Source organism: Dendrobates tinctorius, unplaced genomic scaffold (genome assembly GCF_039654945.1).
Source record: "Dendrobates tinctorius isolate UK_male_01 unplaced genomic scaffold, ASM3965494v1 ptg000098l, whole genome shotgun sequence".
Taxonomy (NCBI): Eukaryota; Metazoa; Chordata; class Amphibia; order Anura; family Dendrobatidae; genus Dendrobates; species Dendrobates tinctorius.
Window position 1 is genome coordinate 28,938,603 of NW_027361766.1, and position 20,592 is coordinate 28,959,194.

At 41.6% G+C, this 20,592-nt stretch overlaps 1 protein-coding gene across 7 annotated transcripts in view; it reads left to right on the forward strand.

The window, feature by feature from the left end:
* Positions 1-20,592, forward strand: part of LOC141099143 (membrane cofactor protein-like) — an 88,916-nt gene that overhangs the window by 21,095 nt on the left and 47,229 nt on the right. For all 7 annotated transcript variants that reach the window (XM_073587284.1, XM_073587283.1, XM_073587285.1 and 4 more), the window contains exons 2-5: positions 9,493-9,556; positions 15,366-15,557; positions 15,797-15,893; positions 17,353-17,432. In XM_073587284.1, coding sequence (XP_073443385.1) covers positions 9,502-9,556; positions 15,366-15,557; positions 15,797-15,893; positions 17,353-17,432 — 424 coding nt within the window. In that variant the 5' untranslated portion in view covers positions 9,493-9,501. The remainder of the gene's footprint in view (positions 1-9,492; positions 9,557-15,365; positions 15,558-15,796; positions 15,894-17,352; positions 17,433-20,592) is intronic.

Consider the following 20,592-nt stretch of genomic DNA (forward strand, 5'->3'; position numbering starts at 1 on the left):
GTGAATTTTTTTTTTTTTTTTTTGTAATCAAAACATATTATATTCAGTAGGTAAAATAAGGGGCAGGTCAGTGAGGAATCAGTGACCTGTCAGAAGCCATACTGATGAATACCTAATCGGAGCACCACGTAAGACCCCCCCCCCCCCCCCCCCAGTCCGCCCCGGTGCACGAGAATCTCATTAACTGAAAATAAAGATTACTCAACAACCACACAACGGATTTCATCAACCAAGGTATCATTCTAATCAGTATAACAGTGCCAACCTGACACTGTCTGTAGGTTACTGTGCACAATCCTGCTGACAGGTTCCCTTTAAAGCTGGCTGGATCCAGAGTTGGCAGCATGCGCTCATGTCTAGGATCTGACCACCTCTGACTGAAGGGTGGACAGAAGCCTAGGCAACCAGCAGTAAATTCTAGACTGAGAAATCCATGTTTTTTAAGACAGCGAGGATTTTATTATTATTTATTATTATAGCGCCATTTATTCCATGGCGCTTTACATGTGAGGAGGGTATACATAATACATACAAGTACAGTAATCTTAGACAATACAAGTCACGACTGGTACAGGATGAGAGGACCCTGCCCGCGAGGGCTCACAATCTACAATGGGATGGGTGAGGATACAGTAGGCGAGGGTAGAGCTGGTCGTGCAGCGGTTTGGTGGATCGGTGGTTACTGCAAGTTGTAGGCTTGTCGGAAGAGGTAGGTCTTCAAGTTCTTTTTGAAGGTTTCCATGGTAGGCGAGAGTCTGATATGTTGTGGTAGAAAGTTCCAGAGTAGAGGGGATGCGCGGGAGAAATCTTGTATGCAATTGTGGGAAGAGGAGATAAGAGGGGAGTACAGAAGGAGATCTTGTGAGGATCAGAGGTTTCATGCAGGTAAGTGCCGGGAGACTAAGTCACAGATGTACGGAGGACTCAGGTTGTGGATGGCTTTGTATGTCATGGTTAGGGTTTTGAACTGGAGTCTTTGAGTAATGGGGAGCCAGTGCAGGGATTGACAGAGAGGAGAGGCCGGGGAATAGCGGGGGGACAGGTGGATTAGTCGGGCAGCAGAGTTAATAATTGGAGGGGTGCGAGAGTGTTAGAGGGAAAGCCACAGAGCAGGAGGTTGCAGTAGTCAAGGCGGGAGATGAGGGCATGGATTAGGGTTTTTGCAGATTCTTGGTTGAGGAATGTACGGATCCGTGAAATATTTTTGAGTTGAAGTCGGCAGGAAGCGGAAAGGGCTTGGATATGTGGTTTGAAAGAGAGATCAGTGTCAAGGATAACCCCGAGGCAGCGAGCTTGTGGGACTGGAGAGAGTTGGCAGCCGTTTACTTTAATGGATAGGTCTGTTGGGGGGGTCATGTGAGATGGGTGAAAGATGATTAATCCTGTTTTGTCCATATTAAGTTTTAGAAATCTAGCGGAGAAGAAGGATGAAATAGCCGACAGACATTGAGGGATTCTGTTCAGTAAGGAGGTGATATCTGGTCCAGAGATGTAGATCTGTGTGTCATCAGCATAGAGATGATACTGAAAGCCATGAGATTCTATGAGCTGTCCGAGGCCGAAGGTATAAACGGAGAAGAGCAGGGGCCCTAGGACTGAACCTTGCAGGACTCTGACGGATAGGGGGCGCGGTGAGGAGGTGGTGTGCGAATGGGAGACGCTGAATGTCCGGTCTGCTAGGTTTGATGCAATCCAAGATAGGGCCAAGTCTGTGATACCAAGAGATGAGAGGGTCTGTAGTAATAGGGAATGGTCCACTGTGTCAAAGGCAGAGGACAGGTCCAGGAGGAGGAGGACAGAGTAGTGTCGCTTGGCCTTGGTGGCTAGTAGGTCATTGGTGACCTTAGATAGGGCAGTTTCAGTGGAGTGGTGTGGCCGGAAGCCAGATTGCAAGTGGTCAAGGAGGGAGCAAGAAGAGAGGTGGGAGGATAGTTCAAGATGGACGTGTTGTTCCAGTAGTTTTGAGGCATAGGGGAGAAGTGATATAGGGCGATAGCTAGATACAGAGGATCGGTCAAGAGAGGGCTTTTTGAGGATAGGTGTGATTGAGGCATGTTTAAAGCTTGAGGGGAAAACACCAGTTGTTAGTGATAGGTTGAAGAGATAGGTTAGGGTTGGGATGAAGACACTGGTGAGGTTTGGGATGAAGTGGGATGGGATCGGGTCAAGTGCACAGGTAGTGAGAGTCGATCTTCTGTAATGGTGGAGAAGTTGGTTTTGGGGGAGGAGGGCAGGGTGGAGGAAGAGCACTGGGGGTTGTTGACCAAAACTCTGTTATCAATCTTCTCCTTGAAAAATGAGGCAAAGTCTTCAGCTAAGATGAGTGGAGAGGGAGGAGGTGCTGGGGGGCGGAGGAGAGAATTGAAGGTGTTGAATAACTGTTTAGGGTTGTGAGACAGGGAGGATATGAGAGATGAGAAGTAGGTTTGTTTTGCTGCAGCGAGTGTGGCCTTGAAAGTAGTGAGGGACTGTTTGAATGTGATGAAGTCCTCATTGGAGTGGGATTTTTTTCCATCTCCGCTCAGCAGCCCTGGAAGCCCGCCTCAGTTCTTTGGTCAGACTTGGTGTGCCAGGGCTGTCTGTTGATTTTGCGAGTTTTGGTATGTTTGAGAGGGCAACTGATTCCAAAGCTACAGCTATTGTGGTGTTATAAAGAGCGGCAGCGGCATCCGCATTTTGTAGGGAACTTATGTCAGTAAGAGGGAGGAGGGATTCAGAAAGTGAATGTAGATCGAGGTGCTGAAGATTTCTGCGAGGGTGTGCGAGTTTTTGAGGTGGGGATTGTGGACCTGAGGAGGAGAGGGAAGAGAATGTAAGTAGGTTGTGGTCAGAGAGCAGAAGAGGTGAGTTAGAGAGGCTAGATAGGGAGCAGAGGCGGGTGAAGATGAGGTCTAGTGTGTGGCCATCTTTGTGAGTGGCTGCAGAAGACCATTGAGTGAGGCCGAAGGAGGAAGTGAGAGATAGAAGTTTTAGCCATTTAAGAAGAGTAGCTAATCCCTTTAAGCAATTATCTTCGCTGGTATCCAGCTTTTGAATCAGCAATTTTTAGGCTGTGTGCCCACGTTGCGTTTTTTAAGCGTTTCTGCGGCGCTTTTAGACGCGCGTTTATTCCGCGGAAACACTTAAGAAAAGCATCCCTTGTAATCATAATTGAATCCGCACATGTTGTGCTAATGGTGTGTTTTTTTTCCGCTGTGGAAACGCTTAGCAGAAAAAACGCAGCATGTTCAATAATTTTGCGGAAACGCACGCGTTTTCGCCTACATACAATTGTTTTGCAAAAACGCATAGGAAAACGCATGCTAAAACGCTTCACAAAAGCGTCAAAAACGCTTACAAAAGTGCTTCATAAAACGCATACGTTTTCCTGGGAAGAGGGTGTGCGTTTCCGCTCAGGAATATTCTGCTTCAAAAACGCAACATGGGCACACAGTGTGACTACTGCAATGTACCGTTTCTTCACGTGCTTTCATATCCTGTTTTTGTGCTGATTTTCACTACTTAAGATAATGACGATAAAGTAGTGAGTGACATCTAATCTGTAAGTGGATCTGTCATCCGATTATGCTGCCTTCTGGATGGTCAGCGTGCGGGATTCAACTCATTTGTTTTTTATCCATCAGATTTAAAAAAAAAAAAAAAACTTTTTAGCTTTATTTATTACATATAATGAGAGATTAAACAAAAACCAAATGCGGTCAAAAGGCACTAACCATGCAGAGCAATGTACAAAGAAGAGAACGCTGAGAGATGGAAATATTAAACAAAACAATTACCGCATCTGGTTGCTCAAATCCTGAGGATTATGCAGAATAAAAACATTACCAATTGAGCATCAAATAGCAGGATATGGAAATACATAGCCAAAATTGCTTAAGCCAATTGTAGCAAACTAGACCAAAACGTAAACCAGGGTGGATTTGATTTAAATCTAACTGATTTAAATCACTAGTCAGTAAGGCTTGATTTAAATCAGTGATTTAAATCAAAGTTTCTACCTAAACTAGTTCTTGCTACTTTAACATGCAAGTAGATGAAGATTTTTAGAATCACTTTTTATATTACTTTTTTCTCCCCAGTTTAATGGGTTAATCATTCATATTTGGACACTACTGTTCTGTTGTACTTAGGAAGGAGAAAAATAATCCTGACCTTAATAACAATTTAAATAGATTTATTCAACTGAAACAATAACAACATTCCAGCATAAGTTATTTGCTTAAACAAACATCCATGTTTGTTAACTAATTTGGCTAAACAAAATATATATATATATTTTAAGAAACTTAGACTGTCAGCCCAGCCGACACATGAAAAACTTAAATACTACTGTCCCTGCTGTCCTCTGTAGCTTACTTGTCGTCGTCATCTTCATCATCATCTTCTTCTTTGTTCCTATTCATAATCTGGAAAAGAAAAACAAGCTTTCCTGCTTTATTGGGTCCCAACCGATTTCTCAATTTAGAATGAATGAGTCCAAAGGAAGAGAATATTCTTTCAACGCCTGCAGAAGAAGCTACTGCTGTTAAAAGTGAAATCATTACTTGAAAAGTCTCTAAATCCAAGCGCTTAAGTGACTTCCACCAGTTTACTGGTGTGACCTTCCTTTAAAATATCTTCAGCAAACATATATTTCTTGAATGGTTCCCCCTTAGCTCTGAAGTTTATTATAGTTGGCATTAAAGATGGATGATTGCTGGATACCCATGTCATAGCTAACTCCTCTTCCTCAGCACTTAGGTTTTGACCCTGATATTGGATATTGACAATATTTGCCAAAAAATGAGCTGGAGTCAGTGCTTGTCCCATTCGTTTGTTTACTGCTTGTAATTTAATTCTGTCCATGTGTAGTTCTGTTTTTAAGTGTTCACTCAGTTCCTTCCAAATTTCAACAGCATCTGCAATAAAACAGCTATTTTTCTGTATTTTGTTTAAAGCTTGAGAGATGGGTTTCAGGAAGCTCAGCATATGTTCAACATTTCTCTTAAGCCCAATGTTGAGGATTTTGGCCGTGACAGTGCCATCTAATTTATCTCGATTTTCTTCACAAAGTGTCATCAGAATAGGCCAGTTTTTGATATACTGCTCAAAACAGTCCACCACAGAGTTCCATCTAACATCTTGTGGGAGCGTTAGCTTGATTCCACCCATCCTTTTCAGAGCTGCTGCAGCAAAATGATTATTACGGAAGTATTTAGCAATTTCAACAACATTAGCCTTTATTTCTGGAACACTTAAGTCTTTGGCTAAGAGGTGCAGCAAATGAGCACTGCAACCATATGTTATTAGCAGCTTTGTATTCCCTCCCTGCTCTTCTAAATCTCTTCTCATCTTGGATACGTTTGCAGCATTGTCAGTGACCAAACTGCACACTAGACATTTGAATTTTTGTTCACATGTCGTTATAGCTTTTACTGCCACTTCTTGTAAGTATTCTGCTGTGTGTGCATTTCCTGACGCATCAGTTGTTTGTGCAAGGAAGACTTTACCTTCTTCTGTTATACAAGCACATACAATAGGATCATTGTGGACATTACTCCACCCATCAATACTTAGGTTAACAATTTTACCCTCCAGAGCTGTTGCACATTGCTCCATTTCTCTGTCATACACTTGATCCAGCAGTTTCCCTGCAACATCAGCTCTGCTGGGTGGACTGTATCCTGGACTCAGTGACTGAACCATATTAATGAAATGTGGGTTCTCAGTCAGACGGAAAGAAGAGTTTGTTGCATAAATAAACTGGGCAATTTTTTCATCAATCAACTCTTTTTCTAATCTGCTAGTTCTTATCACAAACCTATCTATGGTGGTTCCAGGAGGTAAAGGTTTTTTCTTCCTTTTGGGTGATGGTGATATGTGGCTGTGGGTGTCTGATGATGCTGCTGCTGCTAATGAAGCACTATCCTGGATGGATAACTCTGAAACTGTAGAACAGGATGATGGTGATCTTGGAGGTGGATAGTTTCCAGAATCCATGAATTCCCCTAAACAAAAAAAGTCAATGCTGTTATTTTATTGTTTATACAATTTCTGCTTATTGTACACAACACATCACTGCCCCTGCCCCAAAAGGAATATTTGTTTTTCTTCATAACTGTACCAAATGACAGTAACATGCAGTAATAATAAGAAATATAATTTTTCTCACACATGACAGTTCAGTCTTTAGAAATAGGATTCAATAAAAATGTTTACCAACCTGAAGATCCTGCCTGTTCAGAAGTGTTTCTTTGGTCATCTTCATCACCGCACTTCTCATGATGTTGCCTCATTCGCGCCACCAGGCCTTGCATCTCTTTGTTGCATCGTTTGCATTTTGCACGCATGCCTGCCTTACCGATAGGCGAAGGAGCTTCATTAAAATATTCCCAAACTGGGTCTCTTTTACGGCCTGCTGCCATTATAAGGAAAGAATGTAATAAACCTCAGATCGTACACACAAACAGATCCAGACTTGTCTGTCTGTGGCTATGCTGCAGTATTGTGCTCAAAGTTTCACTTTCATTTTCTTGTCTGCTTGCCCTTCCTCCTCCTCACACTTAGATTCACATTCTTCTTGTGTTGTGCAGATCTATACCACTCCAAACAATCAGAAACATATTGTCTAACTTCTTGGACTTGGCACTGAAGGGGTTGATTCTGTATTCATAGGTTTGTAGAACAATAGGATTAAGGTCTTTTTCTCAACTCTGTTCATGTTGTAACATTTTTGCCGTGAAGAAGAGGCTGGGACCTCTGCGGAGTCAAATTCAGTTTTGAGAACTGCGTAAGTAAAGCGAGCGTCTGTGATAATATAGGAGAGAAACTGCCCACTAATCCTACAGAAACCTCTGGAAGAGCATGGCATTGTGAATGTTACACATATACAGCCTTTATTCTACTGAGTTAAACAACTCAGCTTTATCTCATGATGGAAGAACCTTTGGATGGTAAAATATTTTCCTCAAAAAGCAGTTTATTGAAAAAAATCCGATTTAAATAAAAAAAATCCGTTTTTTTTTTTTTTTTTTAAAAACATTGATTTTTATCCACCCTGACATAAACAAAGAAGAATAAGGAGAAGCTTGACTAAAAGTGAGCAGGGGTAGAGGAGGTACGACATATGAAAAAGTTCCCAAATGAGGTCCAAATAGCGCAGATCAGTTTTCCCCCATAAAGACCAGATGGTCTTCTGAAGTTCTAAATTCCATCCAATAAAACCAGGTAGTGTGAAAACAATCATCAGAGTTATTAATCGTAGAAGTGAGTTCTTCCATTAACATCACGTCGTTTACTTTATTGAACCACAGGGACATTATTGGAGCAGTATCTTTCATCCAAAGAAGGGGAAGGCACTAGTGATGAGCGAGTATACTCGTTGCTCGGGTGGTCTCCGAGTATGTTGCTCGGAGATTTAGATTTCATTGCCTCAGCTGCATGATTTGCGACTGTTAGACAGCTTGAATACATGTGTGGCATGCCTGTTTGTTAGGGAATTCCCACATGTATTCAGCCTGTCTACAAGTCGCAAATCATGCAGCTAAGGCTGGTTTCAGACTAGCGTTCTGAGCTGCAGCGCAGGGTCGCCGCTAAGCTCCGCCCCGGCCGCACCTCCTCCGGTCAGCTCCCCCTATGGGCGCACGAGGCTGCATGCAATCAGCGTACCCTATATTTAGCATTGTTGGGTATGCTGGCCGTGCGCGGGTATGTTTTTGCTGGCGCATGCGCCCTTTTGGGCTGCGCTGCACCTTGTTGCATTTTTTTTGCGCACCAGAATTGGTGTTAGGTTGGTCTGGGGGTTCGATCAGCTAGTAGTATGAGAAGGGTAAAATGTGTCTTAATTGTGCCTTGATGTTATAATAAAAAGATGTAGGAGGAAGCGAATAGAAAAAATGGGAATGCTGGCCCACTCTCCAGGTTCCCAGGGGAGGAGAGAGAGTAGAGCGGCTGAGAAGGCATTCCTTTGAAGGCCAGATAAATCATCCTCAAAATGAGACACCTCTGATGCAAACCCTGTTTAGCCAAGCACGAAAGACCTCTAGCCCCCGGGGTGAAGGTGGATTACCCAAATTGGGGAACCTAAAGGAAGATGGCGGTAAAATGAGAACAGACCTTGGGATGAGTATAGGAAGCGAGGGTGGCCCTAATCATGGGAAGAGATTTGTGGGTTTTCATCAAGGATCAGTCCAACCGAGGAAGAGCTTTCAGCATGAGCTTTGTGTTTATCATCAATGTATCAGCAGTTTTTCCACTATGTTTTGCTAAACAAAAAAAAAAAAACTAAGTATGGAAATGTTCTCACTCAAAATAATTTGCACACAGGTATCATCAGTGTTCTGTGTTTTTCACCAATTAATGGTAATCGAAGCTTTGGGAAATATCCATACATTTTGGGGGTTTTATATGAGAATAACGAATGAGACATGGATGGTGAAAAAATAGAAGCAAAATTGGGTTAAAATTAATCCTGTTATTTTGTGTGTGAGGAAAACATATTGATGCGTGAATTTAGTTTTATGGCTTAGGCTTCTTTCACACTTCAGTTTTTTGTGTCAGTTACAATCCGCCAAAAAGGTGGAGAAGTGGATCCGTTCTCAACTGATGAGAGAGAGAGAATTTTTTTGGTCCGGCACCCAGACAGAATTTCGGGTTAAATTAGTGTCTGGAGGATCCGCCGGCCAAAAAAACGTTGCAAGCTCCGTTTGCAAATCTTTGAGGATGGTAACGGACAGCAACATTATGGCGGATCCTCTCAAAAACGGATGCAACGGACGGCAATCTGCCGATAATGGAAGTCAATGGGGAAAAAATTGCGGATCCGTTTTTTTCAAAACCTGCCGGATTTTGACTGATTGTAAAAAACGGAAGTGTGAAAGAGGACTTACATTACATGATTATAGTTTATTTTTTTTTAGTTTTTTTTCTTTACTGAGATTTTTACAAAATTGGGGTGCATAACAACAGCACAGTTTTTTGGAATTAAAAAAAATCGAACATGAAAGAATGTGACCTGAATCTATCCTCCTTGATTCCTGATATTTCTTCTCCAGCGAGTCCTTCCAAGGATTGCATTGGTGTTTTGCTAATACATGCCTTTATTTAAAGAAACCAAAAAAACCACACACGAGCTCAGAGTAGGGTTTCCAGCCACCTGCCAAACTGATGTATACCAGAACCCTGCTAAAAAATGGATCTGGCAGCTGGTGGTGCTACCCATTGCAATGTTTAGATCTAGGACTACTATATTATTGCAGTCATTTATGAACTGTTCATGGTAATTCATTATTATTTTTAGCTATAGTAGAAAATTGCAATAATTGATTTTTGCCTCCCTTATTCACCAGATGAGAGATATAGATATATAATATCATAATCTGTTGCTTTGCGTGTTACACAGTAATAAAAAAAAAAAATACCGTAAATGTGGAAAAGTCTGCCCCCTTGTGTTAGGAAATGTAAGGCAATGGAAAGAGGTTATTTCAATATCTTTTCTTTTTTTTTTTTTTGCAGAGAAAAACAATGGGATACTACTGGACATTCTTACTCCTTCCAGCCTTCTTTGGAAGCAGTTATGGTAAGTTGTATTCAAAGCAAGTAGAAGCATTTTTTAAAAATCTGTTTCTGTATACAAGGTGGTTCAAAAATGACTGTGCAAAAGTAAGGCCTGTAGTTACAGTAACATGAGCGGTAAATGACCAGTGGGTGAATATTAAAGCAAAGATGGCTTAGTAGCCCATAGCAGTCAATCACAGCTTAACTTCCAATATTCAAGAGCCAAATGTAAAATGTGCTTACATAGTGTGACATGAGCTGGCACCATCAAAGCAAGAAAAAGCAGAATGGTAAATGTGCTCCACATAGGAACTGCACTTTGTGTTCGATGAAGCAATTAGAAACCATTGGATGTTCTGGGAAACGTCTGGGCAGCCCAAAGACTTCAGAAGAGGCAGTGAACAGGATTCGATCCGTGCACAAGCATATTCCTTGATAGTTAACCATGGTGACTAGTATGGAACTACAGGTGCCATAAACCACGTTATGGCGTGCCTTACCTTTGCATTGTAAGACATACAGATTACGTCTTCTTCCGGATGTGAAATCAGGTGACCAATGAAAACTACATGACTTTTGCATTGACTTGCAGGGCAGAGAAGAAGAGGGCGAATTCACTGATAGATGAAGGTCAATCTCCACAAAGTTAGAATTTGGGTCTCTGAAGGGCTGAGAAAATCCATGTGCCCTTATTGGGCGAGTCCCTCATATGCTCGGTGTTAATGTGTTCTGGGCAATGAGCAGGCACAAAGCCTATAGTTGTTTGTTTGTTTGTTTTTTTTTTTTCCCCTGGGATCCTGTATTCCTGGCCTTTTTTACCTGGATACATTAATCAAATGACTCACGTTTGGCAGATCTTCCTCTATCAGCAGCATAGTACAACTCCACATTTCCAATTGGATGTTGGCTGATACCTGAATTAATCTCTACGAGAACATTGGATCAGCCAGCAGGGCTGTGGAGTCGGTAAGCCAAACCTGTGACTCCTCAATTTCCCTTACATCGACTCCAACTTCGACTCCGACTCCCACATACATTGCTTATATTTAAGTGAAAAATGTATTCTAGTACAATGTGAACATCAGACATTAAATCATTTTTATGATGCAATAATCAAGATATTTAGATAGAACATAATATTTATTGGAATACAACTTTAGAACACAAAAAACTGTAATAAATTGTAAACATGCAATACATTATGTAATATCGAGAGATATATATACACACACACAGTGGGGCAAAAAAGTATTTAGTCAGTCAGCAATAGTGCAAGTTCCACCACATAAAAAGATGAGAGGCGTCTGTAATTTACATCATAGGTAGACCTCAACTATGGGAGACAAACTGAGAAAAAAAAATCCAGAAAATCACATTGTTTTTTTTTCATTTTATTTGCATATTATGGTGGAAAATAAGTATTTGGTCAGAAACAAGCAATCAAGATTTCTGGCTCTCACAGACCTGTAACTTCTTCTTTAAGAGTCTCCTCTTTCCTCCACTCATTACCTGTAGTAATGGCACCTGTTTAAACTTGTTATCAGTATAAAAAGACACCTGTGCGCACCCTCAAACAGTCTGACTCCAAACTCCACTATGGTGAAGACCAAAGAGCTGTCAAAGGACACCAGAAACAAAATTGTAGCCCTGCACCAGGCTGGGAAGACTGAATCTGCAATAGCCAACCAGCTTGGAGTGAAGAAATCAACTGTGGGAGCAATAATTAGAAAATGGAAGACATACAAGACCACTGATAATCTCCCTCGATCTGGTGCTCCACGCAAAATCCCACCCCGTGGGGTCAGAATGATCACAAGAACGGTGAGCAAAAATCCCAGAACCACGCGGGGGGACCTAGTGAATGAACTGCAGAGAGCTGGGACCAATGTAACAAGGCCTACCATAAGTAACACACTACGCCACCATGGACTCAGATCCTGCAGTGCCAGACGTGTCCCACTGCTTAAGCCTGTACATGTCCGGGCCCGTCTGAAGTTTGCTAGAGAGCATTTGGATGATCCAGAGGAGTTTTGTGAGAATGTCCTATGGTCTGATGAAACCAAACTGGAACTGTTTGGTAGAAACACAACTTGTCGTGTTTGGAGGAAAAAGAATACTGAGTTGCATCCATCAAACACCATACCTACTGTAAAGCATGGTGGTGGAAACATCATGCTTTGGGGCTGTTTCTCTGCAAAGGGGCCAGGACGACTGATCCGGGTACATGAAAGAATGAATGGGGCCATGTATCGTGAGATTTTGAGTGCAAACATCCTTCCATCAGCAATGGCATTGAAGATGAAACGTTGCTGGGTCTTTCAACATGACAATCATCCAAAGCACACTGCCAGGGCAACGAAGGAGTGGCTTCGTAAGAAGCATTTCAAGGTCCTGGAGTGGCCTAGCCAGTCTCCAGATCTCAACCCTATAAAAAACCTTTGGAGGGAGTTGAAAGTCCGTGTTGCCAAGCGAAAAGCCAAAAACATCACTGCTCTAGAGGAGATCTGCATGGAGGAATGGGCCAACATACCAACAACAGTGTGTGGCAACCTTGTGAAGACTTACAGAAAACGTTTGACCTCTGTCATTGCCAACAAAGGATATATCACAAAGTATTGAGATGAAATGTTGTTTCTGACCAAATACTTATTTTCCACCATAATATGCAAATAAAATGAAAAAAAAAACAGACAATGTGATTTTCTGGATTTTTTTTTTCTCAGTTTGTCTCCCATAGTTGAGGTCTACCGATGATGTAAATTACAGACGCCTCTCATCTTTTTAAGTGGTGGAACTTGCACTATTGCTGACTGACTAAATACTTTTTTGCCCCACTGTATATAGTCAGAGTGTGTGTGTGTATGTATGTATATATGTGTGTGTATATATATATATATATATATATATATATATATACACACACTATGTAATAAACTATAAGTGGCAAAAACCAGTTTTCAACAAAAACATACTAACAGCAAGTTCTTCCGCTCCCTCATGAAAATGCCAGGAGTTAAATCCTCAGCTTGTAATTTTTTAGTCACAGTAAATGGGTGATTAAGCAATTCCTTCAATTCAGCCACCTGTGTCCATTGACCTTCATTTAGGGTTACCTGAGGGTTCGCCATATCTATTAGAAGCGGTTTTAGTTGATCAACAATTGCCCTTTTCCAGCACGTCTCTTCAAGATGGAATCAATTTTAGGGGTTCTGGCGGCAAGAACCAATTTCCTCACTTTTCCAATCAGATTTCCAGCATGTCCCTCTTGCAGACTATCTCTTATTGCCAGCTGCAGCGTGTGCACAACACAGGGCATGTGATGAATAGGAAAGTGTTTTGAAGCAGCTTCAACAAGATCATCTATTTCTACAGTATAATTTTGCTGTTCTTCTGTTGTAATATCTGTTTGTTCCTCGGTTACATGAACAGCACTGTGGCCTTCCATCTCAAACATACTGAATCCTAAATGTTCCTCTAGCTGTTGTTCATTACTCTCATTCATCAGTGTAATTGTTCTTATGTTTGAAGCATTGTCCGTTACAATAGCAAGAACCTGTTCTTTTTTGAGTTTGTAATCTTGCAGAACTTTTTCCACTAAGGCCTGGAGAAACTGGCTGCTGTGATGAGCTTTAGTATCTTTTACTGCCAGCGTGTTGGTAACAATTTTTGTTGTCACAAACATATGGAACATTGATGGCAAAATAGTTCACTCTGTGACGTGTTCAGGCATCCATTTTAAGTAACATGAAGCGTCTTTTGAGAGTCTTTTTAAGATCTTCCTTTTGTTTAAGGGCTTCTTCAATCACTTGTTTTCTAATACTTTCTCTTTCCAGAGAAACACCAAGTTTGTGGGCCATTTCTCCATTAAGAGCAGTAAAAGCTGGTCGTGCAAATAATGTTAATGGTACACCATCCTTCACAACAAGCTGGATGAGCTGTCTTTTAGACATATCTGCTGTCATTGTTACAGTAACTTTGTCACTTACAAAATATCTTGTTAATGATGTTTGAGACGCTCTTTCCTCCTCCTTTGCCTGGCAGGAAGTGTTAGTCTGTGTGCTACCCGGCTTTCATTCTTTTTGGTACAGATAAGATATGGAGACAGATATGGATAGATAGAGCAGATTTCTAATCTGCTTTTGATATTGAAAACATTATCTATGAGCTCAAAAACCTTTCAGGTGATGTGGTTTTTTTAAAAATCTGATCGGCTTTTGCAGCTGAAAAACGTATCCACAAAAAACGCAGGAAAAACGCTGTGTGTGAATGTAGCCTTAGATCAGGAATAGAACAGCCATTAATAGGGCATTTCATAACTTTCCCAAATTCCTATGAAAAAATATTCAGCACATTCTGCATTGAACTACTGTACCCAATTTATTATATATTTTAGGAGTCGGTCCATTTTATACCGACTTCACCAAAATGAGCTCCGACTCCACAGCCGTGTCGGCCACACTAGGAACATTGTTACGATAGCCTCCACGATCTCTAGATTAAAAACCTTTCACCCTTTTCTTTTTGTGAGAATGCATCCAGGACCCTATATGTACCCCATCCAGCCACATGATCTGAACGACCTGGAGCAACGCATCACTCAAACCGCAGAGTCCATAGCCAAGGATATGTTTGCAGAACCAGACAAGCGCCTAGACATATGCCGTGTCATCAGTGGAAATAATCGTGAATATTTAAAACCTGCATGAAGCAAAATAAGCAAAAACCCTGCTGTAACTAAAGTAAATAGCAAAAGTGCATTTAAATAACAGAGTTCTTAGTAATACTGTTTTTGATCAAAAATGGCATAAAAGCCATCCCACCACGACAAGGTAACTCTGATCGGGACGGTTCTACACTGACTAATATTAAAAACCTTACCATGTGTCAATGTTGACCTCAGTATGTGACTAAGGGCAGACAAAAGGACCGTGTCCCAACCAGTGGACACCAGCCTGGGGAAGCCTTTAAATGTGATTTCCAGCTCAGAAAAGGGTGGCCACACCCCAGCTGTATACCAACTCCAAACCAAGCTCAATTTTTTTTTTTTTTTTCCCTTTCTATTTTTGCATTCTGTGCATGCTGGGGTGTGGCCACCCTTTTCTGAGCTGGAAATTGTATTTAAAGGCTTCCCCTGACTTTTGTCTGCCCTTAATCACACCCTGTGTCAAAGTTGACCTCAGTGTAAGGTTTTTAATATTAGACAGTGTAGGACCACCCCGATCAGAGTCAGCTTGTCGTGGTGGGATGGCTTTTATGCTATTTTTGGTCAGAAACAGTATTACTAAGAACTCTGTATTATTTAAATGCACTTTTGCTATTTACTTTAGTTACAGCAGGGTTTTTGCTCATTTTGTTTCCTGTAGGTTTTGTATGTCTTTTGGCCAATGTGAACATGCGCTTATATGCTGTGTGTATATGTATACCAACTCAAACCAAGCTCAATTTTTGTGTGTTTTTTAATTGTGAATATTTGTACTGTATAGATAAAACTTGGATAGATTGTGCCTTTTAATAAATCTTATGAATACTGAGGTTATAATTTTGCCCCATTATTTTTTTTAATCACCCTGTATTTAATTACTCCAGGTATATACTATAAATGCAATGAATATGGCCATGCTGCAGGTCACTGTGCAGCCGGTGGCCCTGAGGGCACTCGAGACAGTGCGAAACCAGTACTGAGGCCTTTTTACTCTCAGCATTGTGGGTGTCAGAAAGTGATGGCAACCACTTCAACTCTGCTTCAGGCTGATTAGGACTGAATTATTGCGTAGTGGTCACATAATAGGTGTCTTTATTGTTTTTTCCTTTTCTAATCCTGCTGTTATTAGGTAACTGTGGAGCACCTCCAAGGCTGGACTATGGGTCACTGAATACACTATATTCTGACCTCGACAATTTCACTCTTGGTGCAACTGTGGACTATAGTTGTCAGTCTGGGTATATTACTGTTTCAGGAAAAAGCAATGTGATTACTTGCTTAAGCGACTCGTCTTGGTCTACGCCTGACGAATTCTGTACACGTGAGTCTTTGTAAGGTTTATTAGTTCTCTTTGTTATACCTATAAAATTACCTTTTATTAAACTAACACTAAAATGGCCCTTCAGGCTGTACAGCAGCCCAGTAATCCAGGGTCTCTCTACATTATCCTGCTCTCAGATTAGGTGCCAAAACCTGGTGACAGATTCCCTTTTAAGTAAACCCCCTTGTTGAAAATGACACTCATGTTCACATTTTTATCTCTTTATTTTTTTTTTTAAGGACGATCGTGTGGGCATCCCGGTGATATAGAACATGGCGAAACATTGATCAGTGATATACTGTTTGGATCTAGAGTAAACTACACTTGCAATCTTGGGTGAGTTTGGTTCTGTTACTGTGTAGGTTCAGATGATTGCTAGAACTATACAAGATTACTTTTATGTTTCAGTTTGTTTCTCCATATTGTAAATGTAGTAGATTTTCTAGGAAATCCTATGTTTTACTGTCTGCCCTTTATAGTATATTAAGAAATTTACAACGTGCTCTTGCTGATTTCACCCTTTTGTGATGCCAATGGCAAAATGTGAGTCTCGCCCACACCATTTCTGTAGCAATCTCCTGAGTGATAAATACTGCTGTCATATAATGGTTTGTTGTCTCCCCCCCCCCCCCCCCCCCCAGTTTCTTTTACTAGAGACAGGCAGATGCCTGTTTATATGAGGGGATGTGCTGACCATGAACAATGTTTTTTATGTCAGCAATCAACCACAAACAAGTGACTTATCATTTGCACTTGTTCAATAGACATACAGCATTTACGCTGGGCGATAATTCTAGCCAAACATTTATACAATCAATATTTCAGGTGATTATAGAGTATTCTACATAGAATACACAAATTACATAACTCTCACAAAACAACTGAATAAGTAATTGTTAGAGTGGCGCAGGCTCAACATTGATTGCAAGGAAAACTTGACTGGAGCAGCTTAGACATAATTCTTGGCCCCTTCACGACATATGACATACATTTAAGTCATATTTTGTGCCCCAGACTTTTCCGGCTGATGATGGCTGATTTAGTCAGCCATCATCTGCTTCTAACACCACACCACACCTGATACCATAATAAATGCCAGTGTCAACTTTTGACAGCGGCATTTAACGCGCACCTGCAGGTTGGTTCACGCTCTCATCGGTGCACCAGTGATGAGATCGAGGAGCGCTGATGATACGTTGCAGTCCCTCAGCGATTAAGTCATCACAAACTCTGTGGATAGCTGTCAGCTTGTGTTTACCAGATAATCCCTCTAAGATAAGTTTGTCTTTGATTGTCTAAAATTGATTTAATCTACACAATAATTAGTGCTATCAAAACTGAAAAGTAGTCACAGAAAAAATAGGCTAATAAATGTCAAACATCTAATCATCAGTAGGAAGAACAAAATAGCATTGGTTCTTGGATACTACCATGCCACCCCTTTCTTCATTCCTGCAGCTGCATACCCCTAATCGGACACTTGTGGAATAGTCTAGAGAGATGCCTCAGTGTCTGTACTGAGAGATTCCCTTGAATAATAATAATAATAATAATAATAATAATAATAATAATAATAATAATAATAATTAATTAGTATTATTATAATCCCTTTGTCCAAGTTTGGCATGTGTTAGCATAATGTATGGATGACGGGATGCCGAAATGTTTAGTAAAGATTATTTGTAGGAGATAGTGCTGTAACAATGAGCATGGGAAGCAAAATTGCCATGAAGAGAAAAAAAGTGTGTGTAGTTTCTATAATGAATTTTACAGGGTTATTTCATGTATTTTTTAGATACGTCATGATATCTAAAAGGAACTATCGAGATTGTCAGGCAGATGGCACGTGGAGTAATGAGGTTCCTGTATGCGAAGGTAACGGTGTGGTGTAGTGGGACCTGTTAAAGTGCTGGTGTGGGTGATTTTGCTTTCAATTTTTTTTCCAGCTTATTAGCAAGCACATTTGATCGCTGCAGCCAGTCCCTGGGATCAGCAATCATGCCTATGTAAGAGTAGACAGCACAAGATCTCTGAGACCAGTGGTTCAGCGTCAGCGATCACGTGCACTTTGGTCACAAAGATATACTTGGACCTATAGTTATTGCTTAAAGCTGATTGTATTATATTTAGCTAGTGCAAGCCGATGAGGAGAGAAAAGGTTAAAATGGAAACCCCTTCAAGTGACGTTCACATGTTCAGTATTTAGTCAGTATTTTACATCAGTATTTGTAAGCCAAAATCAGGACTGGGAGAAAAATGCAGAAGTGGTGACGTGTTTTTATTATACTTTTCCTGATTGTTCCACTCCTGATTTTGGCTTACAAATACTGATGTACAATACTGAACGTGTGAACATGGCCTTAAAATATTTTGTATTCACTCACACACAAGCTTCATGGGCTATTGCTATTTGGCATTAGCTATACCCACGGGGGAATGCACATTTACAGTGGGGAAAGAAGTATTTAGTCAGCCACTAATTGTGCAATTTCTCCCACTTAAAAAGATGAGGCCTGTAATTGACATCATAGGTAGACCACAGCTATGAGAGTCAAAATGAGAAAACAAATCCAGAAAATCACCTTGTCTGATTTGGCAAGATTTATTTTGCAAATTATGGGGGAAAATAAGTATTTGGTCACCTAAAAACATGCAAGATTTCTTGCTCTCACAGACCTGTAACTTCTTTAAGAGGCTCCTCTGTCCTCCACTGCACCAGGCTGCAATAAGCAAGTAGCTTGGTGTGATGAAATCAACTGTGGGAGCAATAATAAGAAAATGGAAGACATACAAGACCACTGATAATATCCCTCGATCTGGGGCTCCACGCAAGATCTCACCCCATGGGGTCAAAATGATCACAAGAACGGAGAACAAAAATCCCAGAACCACACGGGGGGGACCTAGTGAATGATATGCATAGAGCTGGGACCACTGTAGCAAAGGCTACCACCAGGGCCTCAGATCCTGCAGTGCCAGACGTGTCCCTCTGCATAAGCCAGTACATGTCCTGGCCTTTCCGAAGTTTACTAGAGAGTAGTGTTGAGCAATACCTTCCGATATCGGGAAATATTGGATCGGACCAATACCCCAAAAATATCGGATATCGCCAATTCCGATACCGGAAACCAATGCATGTCAATGGGACACAAATATCGGAATGAAAATAAACCCTTACTTTCCTTGTAGGTTCATTCTACATGAAGGAAAACAACTAAGAATAATGTAGAATATATTGGGGGAGGTGGAGGAGACATTAAAGGCATAGAGGTTTAGCCCAATCAAATGGAATAGCAGGAAAATATATATATATATATATATATATATATATATATATATATATATAATATTTTTTTCTTTTTTTTGACGTTTAGATTTGCAAAAATATTGACTATGTTAAGCTTTTTTATATTTTGTCAGATATTTGTTTCACTACTTCCATGCTCTTCACCTTCTTTTTTACTTCTCCCACACTTTCTCCTTCATCATCCTCTTCGGGGTGGCCTTCAGGGTCGTCGTCTTTAGGGTCGTCGGGGAGATCCAGATTGATTACCAAAAACCATTTCAAAAAGCTTGAACTTGGAAATGTAGTTTAAGGTACAAGAAGGCTGAGGAACTGCTGAGAACCAGCTGATGGTACTGGAACCTGGATGGGTAGCCGAAGGTACAAGAGCCAATGGAACTACCGAGGACCAGCTGATGGTACTGGAACCCGGTTACTAAGCAGGAGGAGGTACCTGTGCCAGAAAGCGCTACCAAGGACCAGCAGACTTTGGTGGAACTCGGATACCGAGAAGGAGACACCTAAGCCAAAGGCTCTGCCTGGAACCAGCTGACGTTACTGGAACCCAGGGGGACATATTCAAGATTGACTTCCAAAGAACCAGCTAATGGTACTGGAACTCAGATAGGCAGCAGAAGGTACACATGAAAAAATAAGTTGCGCGAGCCGGCCGGAGTTACCGAAACCCACAGTCCTGCAGGGGGAGCTTGTCCTGTTGGCATTACGGAACCAGCCTTCATTGCCAGATCCTGCAGCCTACATAGGAAGCACCTAAACTGCAGGCACCATAGTCGGCTAACCCGACAGCAACACGACAGGACAACGTATTGGAGGCAAAGTGACGTTGACACTACCCGGAAACAGCTGGCTTGCTGGAACCAGGCTGGGCAGGAGGGAGTACCCGTGCCAAAGACACTTCTGAGCAGCAACTGGCGGTGTTTGAGCCCAGGGATTACAGTAGAAACAGAGTGGAGGCAGAGTCCTAATTGGAGCAAGTTTAATATCTGTAGTAGTGTGAATGTGGACAGAGCAGGAGAAATTGCCGGACACAGCAGGGGATCAGCTGACGTTATTGAACCCCATTAACACTGGAGCATGTGTTGACCGTGCAGACTGCACTTCTGAGCAGCAACTGGCGGTGTTGGAGCCCAGGGATTACAGTTCAGGTGGTAGAAACATGAACACAACAGGAGACCTGAATACTGTTGCCAACCAATTATTTAATCTGGAAGAGAACTGGCAAATTCCTGCGAGATCCAGGCCTTGTTCATTTTCAGAAAAGTAAGCCGGTCAACATTATCGGAGGATAGTCGCATGCGACGGTCTGTTAGTTCACCACCTGTGGCACTAAAAACGCGTTCCAATAATACACTAGCAGCAGGGCAAGCCAGCACCTCCAATGCATACTGGCTAAGCTATGGCCGTTTATCCAGCTTAGAGACCCAAAACTTGAAGGGGGAAGAGCCGTGTGGGAGAACACTGAGAGGGCAAGACATGTAGTCTGTCACCATCTGACGGAAATGTTGCCTCCTGCTGACTGGAGCAGTCTGTGATGGTGTAGACATTTGTGGCGGGGACACAAAACTTTGCCACATTTGGGCCATACTGGTCTTGCCTTGTGCTGAGGCGCTGCTTCTGCTCCCTCTTGGTGCAGAGTTTCCTCCACTGCCTCGACGTACTGAGCTCCTTTGTAAAGCACTAGCAGCACTGCTCTCGGGTGGAATGGAGAACATGATGGAATGCACCAGTGTG